Raw genomic sequence first — 18,794 nt, 5'->3', positions numbered from 1 at the left:
AGCTGTTGACAAACACCAAAGAAACCTTCAATAACAAGTAAATCTACTGACATGGATTTCATAATAAATTCGATATTTTAGAAAAAACACTTATTTAATTTTCTTTTTTCTCAACTTAATTAAAACTCTTTTCACTCGCGACTCTTTTCTCTCCTTCATTAACTGACGTGAAGTATTTAATCAAATATTGTTTTAAACACATTAACGCTTTGATTGTCTGTGAGAAACTTCACTGGAGTTTCTTCATGAATTAAACTTCAGTAACTTGAATAAATCATATCGTGAGGAAGAGAAATTATATTAAATATCTTTTAATTAATCGTTTTAGAAACTCACGCTTTAATTGTTCGATCGATGAAGGACATTCAAGGTCGAAACTTATTTTTTCTTTCTTTAACTCGTGTGTTATCTCAGGATCAAAGTGTTAGAAACAAATGTGTTTGTGGTATCCCCTGTGTTGTCTCAACGACCTTCACCACTGCATACATGTGTTAATGGAAGCCAGGGAGGCCTTCGGGTCACCATGACCCAGAGGTGACTCAAGGGTTAGAGTGTGGAGCTGCTTCACTCGATCCTTGTGAAGATGTTTTTATTTGAACTCGTGAATCGTTGGAGGTTCTTGATCTCAAAGTGCTGCTCGTTCAGGACGAGCAAAGGTTAGTTTAATTAAAGTATTCAATTAATTGGAAAAGATGAAAGAAAGTGTGTCGGTTGTATTTTAGCCAAATTAAGAAATTAAAATGTAATAAATCATATATAGACATTTGAACCGAAAATAGAATATATACTGTATATATATATATATATAAATAATTAAAATAATAATTAATGACTAATATTGAGGTGAATGAGTCGAACAGTGGGTTTAAATATTATTATAGTGGTATTATTCTAATATTTTTAAACTATTTTGTTGATTTGATGAACTTTTTTTTTGTTTTGTTTGTATAGTTATTTAAAAACAAAAACACAACTGTGCTTCAATGTACCTAAATGTACATACATAATAATATGTGACATCAGAAAGAATGTAATGTGTATTTATAGAAAATATATACATTTAAATCCTCATTGTTTATGTTGATGTGACATCTCTTTTACTAATGAGTATTTTTATTTTATTGTTAAAATTTGGGAATTTCCAAAAAAGCACGATGAACCAAACATAAAAACTGTCGACACAAGTGAGGACGATTCCGATCGTAATTTCGCCATCATTGGGGTTCGGCCTGCGAGCGCGAAGCCGCCACGTGTCCTCAGACCGATGACCAGTCTCTGTCCTCTCTCCTCAGGCGAGCCGGCCCCCATGATCTCCCGCTACCCCTCCTCGGCCGAGCTGGACGCCTTCGCCCAGAAGAACGGCAACAGCCCGCTGTCCATCAAGATCTTTCCCACCGACATCCGGGTGCCGCAGCAGAAGCAGCTCAACAAGATGGTCAACGGACTGGACACCACGGGCCCGCGCTACAGCTCCTACTACTCAGGGGGTCACCAGGGTCTGTTGGCCGTCGTCAAGGCCTCGGTGGCGGTCAAAGGTGTGCTGAAGAACTCCGAGGGCAGACGGACTAGACATGCAAACGCATCCGCGGCTCCTTACACTAACCCTCTGGACAACGGCTTCGCGGTCCGGCACCGGCACAAGGCCTATCACATAAGCTCGTGTAAACCCCCCGACGTCCCGATCGAGACCCTTTGTTCTCGGATGTCCTCCGGGGATCAGGGCCGGGTCCCCGGGTCGGAGCTGGCGGAGGTTCAGAGCCTGATGAGGCAGATGAGCGGCCAGAGCCAGGCGGTGCAGCTGGGGGGCGAGGCGCGATCCAGCCCTTCCCTGCAGGCCGTCGCCGCCGTGCCGCACTCGGAGTCGGACTTCATCCTCGGGGTCCCGCCGCAGAGCAGCCTGGCCTACACCGGGGCGGTCCTGCCGACGCAGACCGCCACCAAGGCGGGTTACATGGAGAAGGGAGACTACGCCACGTGGCACCACAAGCAGCACGTCCAGCCGCAGGTGTACCCGCCAGTGAGAATGTACTCCAACGCCGGGCGGTCTCCAGACACCTGCCTCGCTCTGGCCCGGTCCGCTCAGATACCGTACCGACTCCCCGCCGGACCGGAGCTGATGAGCGGCCCCGGCATGCAGGGGGAGTTCTCGGTAAGACAGTACTACGCCCCCCTCTGGGACAACATCTCCACTTCTAGCAGCGACTGTTACACATCTCAGGTGTTGGCATCGGGTCCACATGCGGCCAGGCCCGGAGAACCGCCGCTCCCTCATCACCACCACCTCCACCACCCGAGCCGCCACCCGCTCCACCTCGCACACGGCCAGGCCTACAGCGCCGAGCAGAACCTGTGCTGTGGGCTGCCGACTTCGAACCTGTGCCACGCGGCGGCGCTGAGCAGCAGCCTGCAGTCCCTGGAGTGCCTCATCAGCGACATCCAGCCTCCCTGCATCAAAGAGCGCATGCTGGGCCGCGGGTACGACGCGATGGGGATGCCTCCGCTACTGGAGCACCACCAGCAGAACCACATCCAGCTGCCGGTCTACAGATGAGACGCGGAGCAAAACCCCACGGCAGGAAGCAGAAGCGACAACCCTTTTTTATAGTCCGTCAGTTTAGACACGTGTGGAAAATACGAGACATGCCTTTTTTTTAGTTGGTGCATGTGCCGCGTACGTACAAGAGCCTGGAACGTTAACGATAATCACACCTGAATCCAGGGTTTATCTTACGGACTTGTTATTTTTCTACTCTCGAAGGCCATCGAAGTCCTGCCTGTGGATCGTCGACGACGCTCGCAGGACGTTCATCTCCTGCATCATTTACTCGCGAATGCTTTTGGCTGCGAAACCACCCATTATTTTTCTATATCGGCTTCTATTTATTAACATGTTTCTTCCGTCCTGATGTTGGTTCGGCGAAGGTACTCGTCACCGACCTCTCGCTCCGCAGTTCCACGTATATGTTGTGATTCCTGCCGCTAGACTTGTGCGGTCATGGGTTTCCAACCCGAGTCTTTCATCTGCTCTCACGCTTTGTTCATGACAGTGTTGAGAAACTCAAAAGTACTAATTATTTCTTAAACAGAGAAGATTTCCCCAAACGCTCCATTACATCTTCTAAGTACTTCGACAGTTACCGTGTAGTTGTGATGCTAAAGACATCTTGAAATTGTGTCATCGGTGCCGTTAAGTTTGCGCGATCAGTGAACATCGGTCTCAACGGGGCATGTCTTCATGGCAACCACGAAAAGTACACAATATTAGTGTCAGTACACGATCTGGAAAACCATGATCCAGTTGAACGTTGCATCAGAAACACAACTTATGTCTTCTATTGTCAAATCATCAGTTTCATGAATTCAATCTATCGAGTCTTTGTGTACATTTACTCCGAACATCAGGTCGTCATGTCCTCGACTGCGAACCATCTTTTGAAACGTTATACTACATAGCCTCATGGAGTAATACTACGGAGCCTCATGGAGTAATACTACGGAGCCTCATGGAGTAATACTACGGAGCCTCATGGAGTAATACTACGGAGCCTCATTGAGTAATACTACGGAGCCTCATGGAGTAATACTACGGAGCCTCATTGAGTAATAATACAGAGCCTCACAAAGTTATACTACAGAGCCTCGCAAAGTTATACTACAGAGCCTCGCAAAGTTATACTACGGAGCCTCATGGAGTAATACTACAGAGCCTCACAGAGTTATACTACGTAGCCTCATGGAGTTATACTATGGAGCCTCACAAAGTTATACTATGAAACCTCATGGAGTAATACTACGGAGCCTCATGGAGTAATACTACAGAGCCTCAGGAAGTTATACTACATAGCCTCATGGAGTAATACTACGTAGCCTCATGGAGTAATACTACAGAGCCTCGAGGAGTAGTACTATAGAGCCTCGAGGAGTAATACTATAGAGCCTCACAAAGTTATACTACGGAGCCTCACAAAGTTATACTACAGAGCCTCGAGGAGTAATACTATAGAGCCTCGAGGAGTAATACTATAGAGCCTCGAGGAGTAATACTATAGAGCCTCACGAAGTTATACTACGGAGCCTCGAGGGGTAATACTACAGAGCCTCGAGGAGTAATACTATAGAGCCTCGAGGAGTAATACTACAGAGCCTCGAGGAGTAATACTACAGAGCCTCGAGGAGTAATACTATAGAGCCTCGAGGAGTAATACTACAGAGCCACGAGGAGTAATACTATAGAGCCTCGAGGAGTAATACTATAGAGCCTCACGAAGTTATACTACGGAGCCTCGAGGGGTAATACTACAGAGCCTCGAGGAGTAATACTACAGAGCCTCGAGGAGTAATACTATAGAGCCTCGAGGAGTAATACTATAGAGCCTCACGAAGTTATACTACGGAGCCTCGAGGAGTAATACTATAGAGCCTCACGAAGTTATACTACGGAGCCTCGAGGAGTAATACTATAGAGCCTCACGAAGTTATACTACGGAGCGATACTAGGAGTAATAATATAGAGCCTCGCGATGTAATCCGATGGAGGCCTGTGGTCTGTAGCTCACCATACTTTTACTAAAACCCTTTGAACAAACAATGGTTCGAGGTCAAGGTCATTCAGGTCAAGTTGAGATCAGCGATTACATTTAATAGTTTGAAAAATAAGAAACTACAGCGGTCAAATATATTCATGTTATTCTGGCGACTCTGCGGTTTATTTCAGTTCAGTGTTTTGAGTTTCTCGTCACTGCTGTGAAGGTTCCGTGACACGGATCCATCAGATGAACAAGTGTCAGTCAAATCCAGTGCAGTGTTGACTGAACACGTGACTATGTTGTCGTTTCCACTCGGGATGTAAACGTGGTGACCAGACCTGCACCCCCCCCCCCCCCCTCCTCGACGTCAAATCAGACGTCGCCAGTGAAGCATCGCTAACAGGAAACATGTTTTTCTTCAACTATCATGTTCATGCTATAACATGTTCCGATCAGTCATAGATAGTAACCTCGACAACGTCTCCTCTCGTCTCTGAATGTGGCAATAATACCTGGTTCTGATGATGGATGTATCGCTCGCTCTGGATCAATATTTATTTACGTCTTTCTACGGCGAACTGTCTCTATGATTATAAAGTGCAATTATAATATATGAACGTGTGTCGAGATCATGCGATAGATGATGTTCTCCAGGCCCGGCAGAACACGATGGGTTCGCGGCCCGACAGACGCTCGCTGGGATGTTGACGAGTCGGAAAGACGGAGCAGCAGAAGCAGACATTTTTCAGTTTTTATTACGAGGGGATTTAAGGCTCAACCTCCAGCGACGTCTCCTCGGTCGTAGATTTGATTTGATTAAATCCGGCCTCTTTTCTCTGGAAAACCTCCGCTTTCTAATATGCTGTAAGTCAATCTCCGGATGAAAGACTGGCGGCTCGGGTCGTTGTGACGGATTCCAGCCCATGATTCTGTCGCCAGAGAATGTTTAGAGCTGAATATATTTAAAGGTGTCACACGATTAAAAGATTCATTTCACTTTGTGTCGCGTGTTTGATTGACATGTTTCACACTTCGTTACACATAGTAAAATATTGTGTTTTTAAAAAAAATAATATCTCTGTTTCAAGGTTTTCTCTTTATGATTTATATATTTTTATCTTTTCAAACAAAGTTTATTATAATTGTCGCGCGAAGTAAACTATGAAAGAGAAGTACTCGTATCAGACGTTGAAGATAAATATTATTTATTGCTTGTTTACAACATCAGAATCAGAATCAGAATCAGAAAACCATGCTAGACAACAAAGAACGCTAGTGTTAGCCAAACATGTTTAGTTAACCAATGACTATAAATGTCAGAGACTTTTAGTACCAATGTTGTAAACACAACATTTGTTAATCCATCTTCATGCTTTTGACTTTTATTAACATGTTAACTCACCAATTATACCAATATATTTGCTTTAAACTATCAGATAAAACAGTTAAAATAATAAGATCAAGACTACGAAGGTGATTAGCATTAGCATTAGCAGCTAATGTTTCTACAGACAGACAATGAAGATAAATATTATTTATTGCTGGTTAGCTTTAGCATTAGCAGCTTATGTTTCTACAGACAGACAATGAAGATAGTTATTATTTATTGCTGTTAGCTTTAGCATTAGCAGCTAATGTTTCAACAGACAGACAATGAAGATAAATATTATTTATTGCTGGTTAGCTTTAGCATTAGCAGCTAATGCTAACCTCTAAAGGTCCAATGATGAGCCCAATACAATATATTAAGTTTATTATCTTCTTAAAAACGTATTTTGGATCATTTATTCAACCTTATTTGTTCACAGTGATTATGAGTCTGATGATTATAAACACTTTACAGGATTTTGATGGTTTTATAGTTAAGAAAAAACAAAAACTAATATATAATAAAAGCAACTACTACACATTTATTTTCAAGTTTATCTCTCGTTTTTACTTTTATTTGTTTTATATAATCAAGCAAGCAGCTAAAAAGCTGAAATAATAAGCAAATGAAGTCAACAAACATTGTTAGCATTAATGTTGAGCTAATTAATTACCTTAAAAATGTGTGTTTTTATCTAATTGTCATGTTTTTTAATCACGACTTTATTAACATTTTACATGATCAATAGAAAAAAGATTTACAGTTTAATAATCTGATAAAAATACAAAAATATTGATTTGTTTTGTGTTTGAAGGTTAATTTGTGAAAATATTTTCATTATTTTGAGATTTTATTTGAACTGAAGTCAAGCATCAGTTTATTTTTTATTTTACCTCAAAGCGAAAGTAAAAAAAAACAGACTTTTCTGATTCAGAATAAATGATTAATTTATGTTTGTTTATCTGTGTTTTGGTTGTAATTCTTTGCACTTTTCTCCTCAAATCACAAACTATTAAACGACATTAACAACCATAAACTCAATAAATCACTTTTACGGCTCAAATAACGGATCAGATCGACTGTCAACAGAGGGTTCGACGCTGCCTCGGCCCGTGAGCAACGAACTCAGAGGTCGTTCTGTCAACAGAGGGTTTATTTTAAATGATTCTTCAGGCCTTCGTTCTCCAGGCTTCGCTCGCAGCTTCTGGTCCATCAGCGCCGAGCAGCAGTTCTGACGCAAACCCTTGAGCAACGACTTAGAAGGACTCCTGCGGGATCAGAACCCGCGCCAGGACCGAGTCCAGGATTAACACGAAGGAGATTTTCCTCAAATTAACTCTGTTAATTATAAATGTGGAGAAAAGTCACAATGAATTCAAATGTTGAAGGAGTTTTTTTGTCTGAATAAAGTTCTAATAATATAGTCGTCAAACTACGGTGTCCTTCAACATCCAAAATACTTTCATGGCTTTGAAGCTACAAAAGTACAGAAGTTTATCAGTGTTGACTTTATTTAAATGTTGAAACATTTTTATTCAAATGTTGTTCATGCTAAGCATGTTATTATTCTTTAAATCATTTAATTCAATGATTCAATGCTATTTTTTTTATTATTATATTTTATTAATGGAATATTTTCACATAAAACTACTCCGTTTCTAAGCTGTTAGCATTAGCATCTAAAGACAGACAATAAAGATAAATATTATTTATTGATTATTAGCATTGGCATGAGCAGCTAATGTTTCAACAGACAGACAATGAAGATAAATATTATTTATTGCGGGTTAGCATTAGCATTAGCAGCTAATGTTTCAAAAGACAGACAATGAAGATAGTTATTATTTATTACTCATTAGCATTAGCAGCTAATGCTAACCGCTAAAGGTCTAATGATGAGCCCAATACAATATGTTCAGTTTAATATTTGCACATAAAGGTTGATATTGTTATTCAAATAATTCAAAAATAAATGTTATCAATTATTTTTGTTTTACATTTGTAGGTTTTGAAAACTATATATTTTTTACAAATGACTGAAAAACTTTAAATCGCTCCAGAATCGACCACATGGTCACATGATCGTCTGCAGGTCACATGATAATCCAGTAGTTGCTCTACTAGTAATGTCTGGTACTAACATTTTACATTGAATTTAATATACTATTTCTTAAAATATATTGAATTTAAAAAAAAAGAATAATTCAGATGTTTTGAATTTATAAAAATGGATTAGATTATTTTAATTAAAATATCAAACTTTGAAAATGTTTTTTTGAAAAAGTTCAAGTAAAAGAAATTCAATAGAAACAGATCAAATAAATTAAAAATAAAATTGTAAATCAAGAGACAGTAACTTAAAAAACGTTCGCAGCTGATCATGTGACAGTGATTGATTGATTGATTGATTGATTGAACAAGACTCGAAAGTGAAGCAAACGATACGAAAGCGCTGCAATACTGCCTCCTAGTGGATGGATGGAGTATTGAAAACACACGTTAAATATAGCTTAAATAAATAAAGCTAATAAAAAAAAAAAAATAAAGCTTATTTATTAAAACATTTTCTGATTGAAAGTATGTTTTTATCAACATAAAGGATATATTTTGATTGAATAATAAAGAAACAAAAGTACCTTCATAGTAAATATGACTTTGTTAAAGGTTTTATTACATTTGTTTTTTGTACTCGTGCGTCTGAACCTACATGTACTAAATACTTGCATTTAAAGTACATGTAATAAGTAATAAAGGCCAGTAATGCAGTAATTCATCATTAGATCGTGTTTATTCAAAGTACAAACATGTTGTAAATATATTAAATCTGAAGATAGTGCATCGAGTCACAATAAGGCACGAGGTTGAAATGGAAGACACACACACACACACACACACACACACACACACACACAGACACACACACACACAGACACACAGGTGTGTGTCGCTGAAATGTTTCACACGAGTTAAGGCTTCTCTTGAGGAGTAAAAACGTGGTAAAAGGTCAAAGGTCAGACGGTGTAGTCCAGCTCGGCGTCCAGCCGCGCGTACATGTCGTAGATGACGTCGACCGTCGCCGTGAAGTTCACCAGGAACTGATGCACGTTCGCCAGACATTCTTCTTCTCTGACGTCATCGCCGTCCGACAGAGCCTTGAGGAAGTTAGACCTGTAGGGGGCAGCATAGAGCGCCGTCTGCGGACCACAGAAGAAGAAGAGTTGAGTGGAACTGAAGGACGATAAATGAATAAATAAATGTATAAATAAATGTATAAATGAATGTATAAATAAATGTATAAATAAATGTATAAATAAATGTTTAAATAAATGTATAAATAAATGTATAAATAAATGTTTAAATAAATGTTTAAATAAATGTATAAATAAATGTATTAAATAAATGTATAAATAAATGTATAAATAAATGTATAAATAAATGTTTAAATAAATGTATAAATAAATGTTTAAATAAATGTATAAATGTTTAAATAAATGTATAAATGTTTAAATAAATGTATAAATAAATGTTTAAATAAATGTTTAAATAAATGTATTAATAAATGTTTAAATAAATGTATAAATAAATGTATAAATAAATGTATAAATAAATGTTTAAATAAATGTATAAATAAATGTATAAATGTGTAAATAAATGTATAAATAAATGTTTAAATAAATGTATAAATGTGTAAATAAATATTTAAATAAATGTAACCGAGACTCGCGATGCCTTCAAGGACCTCCGTAAACTCCAAACTTAACGCTTCAACCCTCCGTAACAATTGTTTATTTTGTCACATGGTTGACACCCGAGTATTGATACGAGTTGTTAGGCTTGAGAGATGTTACTTTGTGGTTCGCTCACCCAGCTGTGCAGGAAATGAATAACTCGGGTTCTATGATCACTAGAACGACGCAGTCAACTGGACACAAAACTTACTTGAACATAAACGCAGCACAACTACACACATTACACACTGGACTGTGATCTTCTCTAATTCACTTCTATATCAGATCATAAATGATTAGCAATATATGTACATGTAACAAGTACCATCTTCACAGGATTATCCAAAGTTATCCGAGAAGCTAAAATAAACTCTCAAGGCAGCGGTAGTTGATCCAAGGCTGTAACCAATCACTGCCTTAGACTGATGTTCGATCCGCCCACTTAATTTGCATACGGACAACGAAATGGCAAAATGTATAAATAAATTTAAAAATGTATAAATAAATGTATGAATGAATCAATAAATGTCAGAATGTATAAAATAGCTCCAATTTATTGTGACATATTGATATTTATCCAAACATTTATTTATACATTTTGTTACGTTTTTATATAGTTATTTATACATAAGTCCTTTATCGTCCTTCATAGAGTATAACTGAGGAAGTTTCTCGTCAGAATATTATTATTGTTATGATCATATAACGTTGGAACTTTGATTCTTTTATTTGAAATAGTGTTGAATTTATTTCATTGAATAAATTCAATAAATCAATAAATTAATCTACATTAAAAGGTTGAATTAGATTTAGTTTGTTTTAATAATTTCATTTAAAAAGACGAATAGTTTCCAAATTATTGTTTGTCATTTTTTTTAAGAAAGTTTATTTTCTAATTACAATGAAATAAAGATATATTTTCTAAAGTTTATATTTTCACAATTTGTATTCTTTTAAATTCAATATATAAATACAAACAAGTACCAAGTTAGTATTGATTTTAAAAAATTTCAAACATTTTCAAACATTTTCAAAAATACAGAAAATGTATATTTTTTAATTATTGGAATTTGAATATTAAATTCTATGTGTGAAAAAACCCAATTTATTTGAAAAATTCTGACATTTTTAACAAATATATATATATATACAGAATATAAGTAATTACATTAAAAAACATTCCAACATTTAAACAAATTTACAAACTTTTAAAGAAAAATGTTTGAAGAACTAAAAATAAAAGCTACAAATATTTTCAAAATGATTTTTTTTTTTAACTTAGATTAAAAAAAATATAATAAAAAGAAACAAATAATTCAACCTTTAAATATAGAAATTATTGAATTAAATTATTGAAAAAAAAATAATTCAAAGAGTTAAAAAGTAAATTTCAATTCTACGTTTTAACATTTAAAATGTTTAATATTGACTCTGATATAATTCAATACTTCTTGTGCCAAAACATTATGACCAGCTGCTCCACTGTTGTTCAGTTCAAACAGGTTGTTCCTCACCTGGAAGATCTTCCCGACAATCCAGCCGTGGTACTTCTTCAGCGCCTCCTCGTAGGCTCTGGTCACGTTGACCCGGATCAGGTTCGGGTTGTTCTGGTCGCGCTCGCCGTCAGCGAGACTCTTGAGCAGCACCTGAATGAACCGGAGACCTCTGTGGGGGAGAGAGCTTTAGAACCCACACCTGTCCACGGTCACCAGAGCCCACCTGTTCAACCACACCTGTCCACAGTCACCAGAGCTCACCTTTTCAACCACACCTGTCCACAGTCACCAGAGCTCACCTGTTCAACCACACCTGTCCACGGTCACCAGAGCTCACCTTTTCAACCACACCTGTCCACGGTCACCAGAGCTCACCTTTTCAACCACACCTGTCCACGGTCACCAGAGCTCACCTTTTCAACCACACCTGTCCACGGTCACCAGAGCTCACCTGTTCAACCACACCTGTCCACGGTCACCAGAGCTCACCTTTTCAACCACACCTGTCCACGGTCACCAGAGCTCACCTTTTCAACCACACCTGTCCACGGTCACCAGAGCTCACCTTTTCAACCACACCTGTCCACAGTCACCAGAGCTCACCTTTTCAACCACACCTGTCCACGGTCACCAGAGCTCACCTTTTCAACCACACCTGTCCACGGTCACCAGAGCTCACCTTTTCAACCACACCTGTCCACGGTCACCAGAGCTCACCTTTTCAACCACACCTGTCCACGGTCACCAGAGCTCACCTTTTCAACCACACCTGTCCACAGTCACCAGAGCTCACCTTTTCAACCACACCTGTCCACAGTCACCAGAGCTCACCTTTTCAACCACACCTGTCCACAGTCACCAGAGCTCACCTTTTCAACCACACCTGTCCACGGTCACCAGAGCTCACCTTTTCAACCACACCTGTCCACGGTCACCAGAGCTCACCTTTTCAACCACACCTGTCCACGGTCACCAGAGCTCACCTTTTCAACCACACCTGTCCACGGTCACCAGAGCTCACCTTTTCAACCACACCTGTCCACGGTCACCAGAGCCCACCTTTTCAACCACACCTGTCCACAGTCACCAGAGCTCACCTTTTCAACCACACCTGTCCACAGTCACCAGAGCTCACCTTTTCAACCACACCTGTCCACGGTCACCAGAGCTCACCTGTTCAACCACACCTGTCCACGGTCACCAGAGCTCACCTTTTCAACCACACCTGTCCACGGTCACCAGAGCTCACCTTTTCAACCACACCTGTCCACGCTCACCAGAGCTCACCTTTTCAACCACACCTGTCCACAGTCACCAGAGCTCACCTTTTCAACCACACCTGTGCACAGTCACCAGAGCTCACCTTTTCAACCACACCTGTCCACGGTCACCAGAGCTCACCTTTTCAACCACACCTGTCCACGGTCACCAGAGCTCACCTTTTCAACCACACCTGTCCACGGTCACCAGAGCTCACCTTTTCAACCACACCTGTCCACGGTCACCAGAGCTCACCTTTTCAACCACACCTGTCCACGTTCACCAGAGCTCACCTTTTCAACCACACCTGTCCACGGTCACCAGAGCTCACCTGTTCAACCACACCTGTCCACGGTCACCAGAGCTCACCTTTTCAACCACACCTGTCCACGGTCACCAGAGCTCACCTTTTCAACCACACCTGTCCACGGTCACCAGAGCTCACCTTTTCAACCACACCTGTCCACAGTCACCAGAGCTCACCTTTTCAACCACACCTGTCCACAGTCACCAGAGCTCACCTTTTCAACCACACCTGTCCACAGTCACCAGAGCTCACCTTTTCAACCACACCTGTCCACGGTCACCAGAGCTCACCTTTTCAACCACACCTGTCCACGCTCACCAGAGCTCACCTTTTCAACCACACCTGTCCACGCTCACCAGAGCTCACCTTTTCAACCACACCTGTCCACGGTCACCAGAGCTCACCTTTTCAACCATTCCTGTCCACAGTCACCAGAGCTCACCTTTTCAACCACACCTGTCCACAGTCACCAGAGCTCACCTTTTCAACCACACCTGTCCACATTCACCAGAGCTCACCTTTTCAACCACACCTGTCCACGGTCACCAGAGCTCACCTTTTCAACCACATCAGGGCCAACGTGGCCCCGACCTTGGGCCAATCGGAACCAAAGTCCTTGCGCTCGGCCTCCAGGATCTGCTCCAGCGTCTCGTACCTGTGCGGGTCCTTCACGTAGACGCTTCGGATCTTCTGTCTCAAAGTTATTAGAGTTTTAAATATTAATATATTCATTATTTCATTAAAACTACATCAAGTAGAATAAAAGAGTAAAATACTCATAAAATACATGATTAAAAAGTATGTTTTATTGTTAAGTAAATATTATATTCACACACAAAGACACACAATAACACAGGTACACAGTAACACACACATACATAATAACACAGTAACACACACACAAAGACACACACATACACAATAACGCACACACACACACACACAATAACGTGAACAAAAACAGGAACACTCACAGACAAACAGGTACACAATAGCACACACAGTAACACACACAGGTACACAATAACACAGGTACACAGTAATACACACGTACACAATAACACAGTAATACACACACAAAGACACACAGGTACACAATAACACACACAAACACAGTAACACACACACATAAACAATAACACACACATACACAATAACACACACATACACAATAACACACACACACACACACACACACACACACACACACACACACAATAACACGAACAAATACAGTAACACACTCACAGACAAACAGGTACACAATAGCACACACAGTAACACACACAGGTACACAATAACACAGGTACACAGTAACACACAGGTACACAATAACACAGTAACACACACACACAAAGACACACAGGTACACAATAACACACACAAACACAGTAACACACACACATAAACAATAACACACACATACACAATAACACACACACACAAACAATAACACGAACAAAAACAGTAACACACTCACAGACAAACAGGTACACAATAGCACACACAGTAACACACACAGGTACACAATAACACAGGTACACAATAACACAGGTACAGAGTAACACACACGTACACAATAACACACTAAAACACACTTACAGGTACACAATAACACAAATACACAATAACACACACACACATAAACAATAACACACACATGCACAATAACACAAACAAACACAGTAACAAACACACAAAGACACACAGGTTCACAATAACACACATTATTTAATTAAACCGAAATCAAGTATAATTAAGAGTAAAATACACATTTAATACCAACATGATTAAAAGTATGTTTTATTGTGAAATAAAAATTGTATTCAGCTTCAATTATTTGAAGCTAAAGCTTTTGTCATGAATTTACTTGATTTTATTCATTTTTGTTGTTGTTGTTGTTGTTGTTGTGAACATCCTTCGACTTTTACATTGAATTTCAGATATTTTTTGTATAACATTTTTTTTTTTTTTAAGGAATCCAATATTTATACATTTAAAGATTTAATTAGTTCTAATTAATACCTTGATTTAACAGGTTTTTTTTTTTTAATTTATATATATACATATATATTTAACATATCAAGTTTGACTTTCAAATTTAAATAATTAAAAAATAAATGATATAAATTAAAAAGAAAACAACATTCATAGACTAATAGTTTAAACGTTAATATATAAACAATATATAAATGTTATGGTATAAAAGTGACACCAGACTAAACCAACAGAGCACAGAGCTACTGGAGCTACTCAGCCAATCACGTGACGCGCAGACGATCACGTGACAACGTAGAAACAATGACGCGTCACTTCATCGAGGCTCACTTTAAAAGCACAGTATTGTCTCGAGAAGTTTTTAACATTTAATTTAAAATACTACGAATTAAAACACGTTTTGAATTCGAAACCGTTATTTATAAATTATGTTTATTTTGTTTCCGTTTATTTTTTATTTTGAAAATTTAATTATTCAAGCTTTTAATAAAAAAATATAAAATATGTTTATATATATATATATATTCATATTATTGACACTTAACTACGCTTCATAATAAATGATTGACATTTCAAATGCATTTAAATCAACAAGTGAAGAAGAAACTTTTCTCACCGCGATGTTTCCGGTGACGTCAGACTTGATGATGGAAAACACGCTCGAGCCCAAACAGTCTGAAAACACAACAGTGACGTCAGACACGGGCGGTGACGTCACGCGTACCTTGCCGAAGGTTCGACGGTCTCCGGGTCCGACAGCGAACCGAAAACCGGGCGCGAGGACTCACCGAAGAAGGCGGGCAGGTGAGACACGGACTCCAGGAACACCTGAGTGTTCACACACCTGTCCTGAGCCAGAGGCGGGAACTCGTGCTGCAGCAACAGAGACATGATCCGAACTGAAGGAGAAGAAACACAACCCGGAACTCCTGCGTCACCGCGGGGGCGGGGCTTATCCTGCGACGTCTACAGGTGCCTCACGCACACGCGCGCGCGCACACAGTAAGACACACAATCCCACACACACACACACAGGTACACAATAACACACACGTCGTTTCTTTCAGGATCATTTTAAAATTCTGGTTCTTACTTTCACATCTATTCATGGTCAGACCTTCCATCAGTGATCTGATCCAGACTTACACCCCAGCTCGGGCTCTGAGGTCTGTGGATCAGAATCTACTGATGGTTCCTGAACTTCAGGACCAGAGGAGAGAAATCCTTCCAGACTGTTGCTCCTAAGCTTTGGAACCATCTCTGTGTTTGATGATCTACTGACTCCTTCAAGAAACATCTGTGTTTGATGATCTACTGACTCCTTTAAGAAACATCTGTGTTTGATGATCTACTGACTCCTTCAAGAAACATCTGTGTTTGATGATCTACTGACTCCTTCAAGAAACATCTGTGTTTGATGATCTACTGACTCCTTCAAGAAACATCTGTGTTTGATGATCTACTGACTCCTTCAAGAAACATCTGTGTTTGATGATCTACTGACTCCTTCAAGAAACATCTGTGTTTGATGATCTACTGACTCCTTCAAGAAACATCTGTGTTTGATGATCTACTGACTCCTTCAAGAAACATCTGTGTTTGATGATCTACTGACTCCTTCAAGAAACATCTGTGTTTGATGATCTACTGACTCCTTCAAGAAACATCTGTGTTTGATGATCTACTGACTCCTTCAAGAAACATCTGTGTTTGATGATCTACTGACTCCTTCAAGAAACATCTGTTTGATGATCTACTGACTCCTTCAAGAAACATCTGTGTTTGATGATCTACTGACTCCTTCAAGAAACATCTGTGTTTGATGATCTACTGACTCCTTCAGGAAACATCTGTGTTTGATGATCTACTGACTCCTTCAAGAAACATCTGTGTTTGATGATCTACTGACTCCTTCAGGAAACATCTGTGTTTGATGATCTACTGACTCCTTCAAGAAACATCTGTGTTTGATGATCTACTGACTCCTTCAAGAAACATCTGTGTTTGATGATCTACTGACTCCTTCAAGAAACATCTCTGTGTTTGATGATCTACTGACTCCTTCAAGAAACATCTGTGTTTGATGATCTACTGACTCCTTCAAGAAACATCTGTGTTTGATGATCTACTGACTCCTTCAAGAAACATCTGTGTTTGATGATCTGACTCCTTCAAGAAACATCTGTGTTTGATGATCTACTGACTCCTTCAAGAAACATCTGTGTTTGATGATCTACTGACTCCTTCAAGAAACATCTGTGTTTGATGATCTACTGACTCCTTCAAGAAACATGTGTGTTTGATGATCTACTGACTCCTTCAAGAAACATCTGTGTTTGATGATCTACTGACTCCTTCAAGAAACATCTGTGTTTGATGATCTACTGACTCCTTCAAGAAACATCTCAACACACTTTTATTTGTTTCCTTGATTCTCTGAGACTCTTGTGTTTGTCTCTGTGTTATCTTTATCTTTTAAATATTTATTTTATTGTGTATTGTTTTGATTGTTGAAGTCCTTTGTGAACCTGGTCTGGAAACATCTATAAATATTACTTACTTACACACGTACACAATAACACATGCGTACACAATAACACACACACATACACAGTAACACACAGGTACACAATAACACACACGTACACAGCAACACACACGTACACACATACACAGTAACACACAGATACACAATAACACACACGTACACAATAATAACAACAACAAACACAATAACACACACGTACAGAGTAACACACACACAAACATGCACAGTAACACACACGTACACAGTAACACGCACACACATGCACAGTAACACACAGGTAGGTACACAATAACACACACAGACACACGTACACAATAACACACCCAGGCATACACAATAACACACACACACATACACAGTAACACACAGGTACACAATAACACACACACACACATACAAAGTAACATACAGGTACACAATAACACACACACGTACACAATAACACACACACAGAGACACACATACACAGTAACACACACAGGTACACAATAACACACACACACACAATAACACACAGGTACACAATAACACACACAGAGACACACGTACACAATAACACACACACGACTGAATCACACATTTTTAAAGTAATAAACAACAGAAGAAAACAAGATGAAGCAACAAAAACAGTTTCTTAACGACTTCTGACTAAAAAACACAAACCTTGTGTTGTGATTCTACACATAGTAAGAACAAATAAACACAAACCTTGTGTTGTGATTCTACACATAGTAAGAACAAATAAACACAAACCTTGTGTTGTGATTCTACACATAGTAAGAACAAATAAACACAAACCTTGTGTTGTGATTCTACACATAGTAAGAACAAATAAACACAAACCTTGTGTTGTGATTCTACACATAGTAAGAACAAATAAACACAAACCTTGTGTTGTGATTCTACACATAGTAAGAACAAATAAACACAAACCTTGTGTTGTGATTCTACACATAGTAAGAACAAATAAACACAAACCTTGTGTTGTGATTCTACACATAGTAAGAACAAATAAACACAAACCTTGTGTTGTGATTCTACACATAGTAAGAACAAATAAACACAAACCTTGTGTTGTGATTCTACACATAGTAAGAACAAATAAACACAAACCTTGTGTTGTGATTCTACACATAGTAAGAACAAATAAACACAAACCTTGTGTTGTGATTCTACACATAGTAAGAACAAATAAACACAAACCTTGTGTTGTGATTCTACACATAGTAAGAACAAATAAACACAAACCTTGAAGAAGAAAGTTTGGAGTCAAATGTTGGATGAACTGAACAAATAATGTGAACAAATGATAAATAGATTAAAAAAAACATACATGAAGAAAAAAACTATCTAGAATGTCGATGAAAAAACACCTAAAAAAAGTACAATTAAACAAAAAATCAAGCTGTAAGAAGACATTAAAGTTAATATAATTATAAGATATGTTTGTATTTATTGATTCTATGAGACAATGATGGACGAAACAAACAAAATGAATGAAAAATCCACATAAATCTTAAAATCATCCAAAACATGAAAACAAAAAACGTTTTCGGAGCAAC

The 18,794-nt window shown here is 39.0% G+C and overlaps 2 protein-coding genes across 4 annotated transcripts in view; one reads left to right on the top strand and one right to left on the bottom strand.

Annotated features, from left to right (window-relative positions):
* The window catches only part of LOC148079066 (protein FAM222A-like), a 58,149-nt gene extending 52,627 nt beyond the window's left edge, over window positions 1–5,522 (top strand). For all 3 annotated transcript variants that reach the window (XM_087790518.1, XM_087790520.1, XM_087790519.1), the window contains one exon: window positions 1,293–5,522. In XM_087790518.1, coding sequence (XP_087646644.1) covers window positions 1,293–2,551 — 1,259 coding nt within the window. In that variant the 3' untranslated portion in view covers window positions 2,552–5,522. The remainder of the gene's footprint in view (window positions 1–1,292) is intronic.
* Window positions 5,523–8,664: 3,142 nt separating this feature from the next.
* LOC148079065 (glycolipid transfer protein-like) lies at window positions 8,665–15,683 on the bottom strand. Its single transcript, XM_087792345.1, has 5 exons — window positions 15,473–15,683; window positions 15,301–15,359; window positions 13,243–13,376; window positions 11,138–11,288; window positions 8,665–9,089 (listed from the first exon to the last, which is right to left on the bottom strand). The coding sequence occupies exons 1-5, from the start codon at window positions 15,573–15,575 to the stop codon at window positions 8,907–8,909; spliced, it is 630 nt and encodes a 209-aa protein (XP_087648471.1). The 5' UTR covers window positions 15,576–15,683; the 3' UTR covers window positions 8,665–8,906.
* Window positions 15,684–18,794: the final 3,111 nt, after the last annotated feature.

Source organism: Callionymus lyra, chromosome 5, assembly GCF_982586985.1.
Source record: "Callionymus lyra chromosome 5, fCalLyr1.hap1.1, whole genome shotgun sequence".
In the NCBI taxonomy this organism is placed as follows: Eukaryota; Metazoa; Chordata; class Actinopteri; order Syngnathiformes; family Callionymidae; genus Callionymus; species Callionymus lyra.
Note: the sequence above shows the minus strand (reverse complement) of the source record. Positions and strands in the feature narration are given on the sequence as shown.

What these genes read in the sequence shown, in the direction of transcription:
- LOC148079065 (XM_087792345.1), bottom strand. Translation starts at nt 15,575, where the DNA reads ATGTCTCTGTTGCTGCAGCACGAGTTCCCGCCTCTGGCTCAGGACAGG. An exon ending in TCACCTGCCCGCCTTCTTCG is followed by an intron (nt 15,360 to 15,472) that starts GTGAGTCCTCGC and finishes TTGTGTTTTCAG; the next exon opens with ACTGTTTGGGCTCGAGCGTG. An exon ending in TTGTCGGGAAGATCTTCCAG is followed by an intron (nt 9,090 to 11,137) that starts GTGAGGAACAAC and finishes TGTGGTCCGCAG; the next exon opens with ACGGCGCTCTATGCTGCCCC.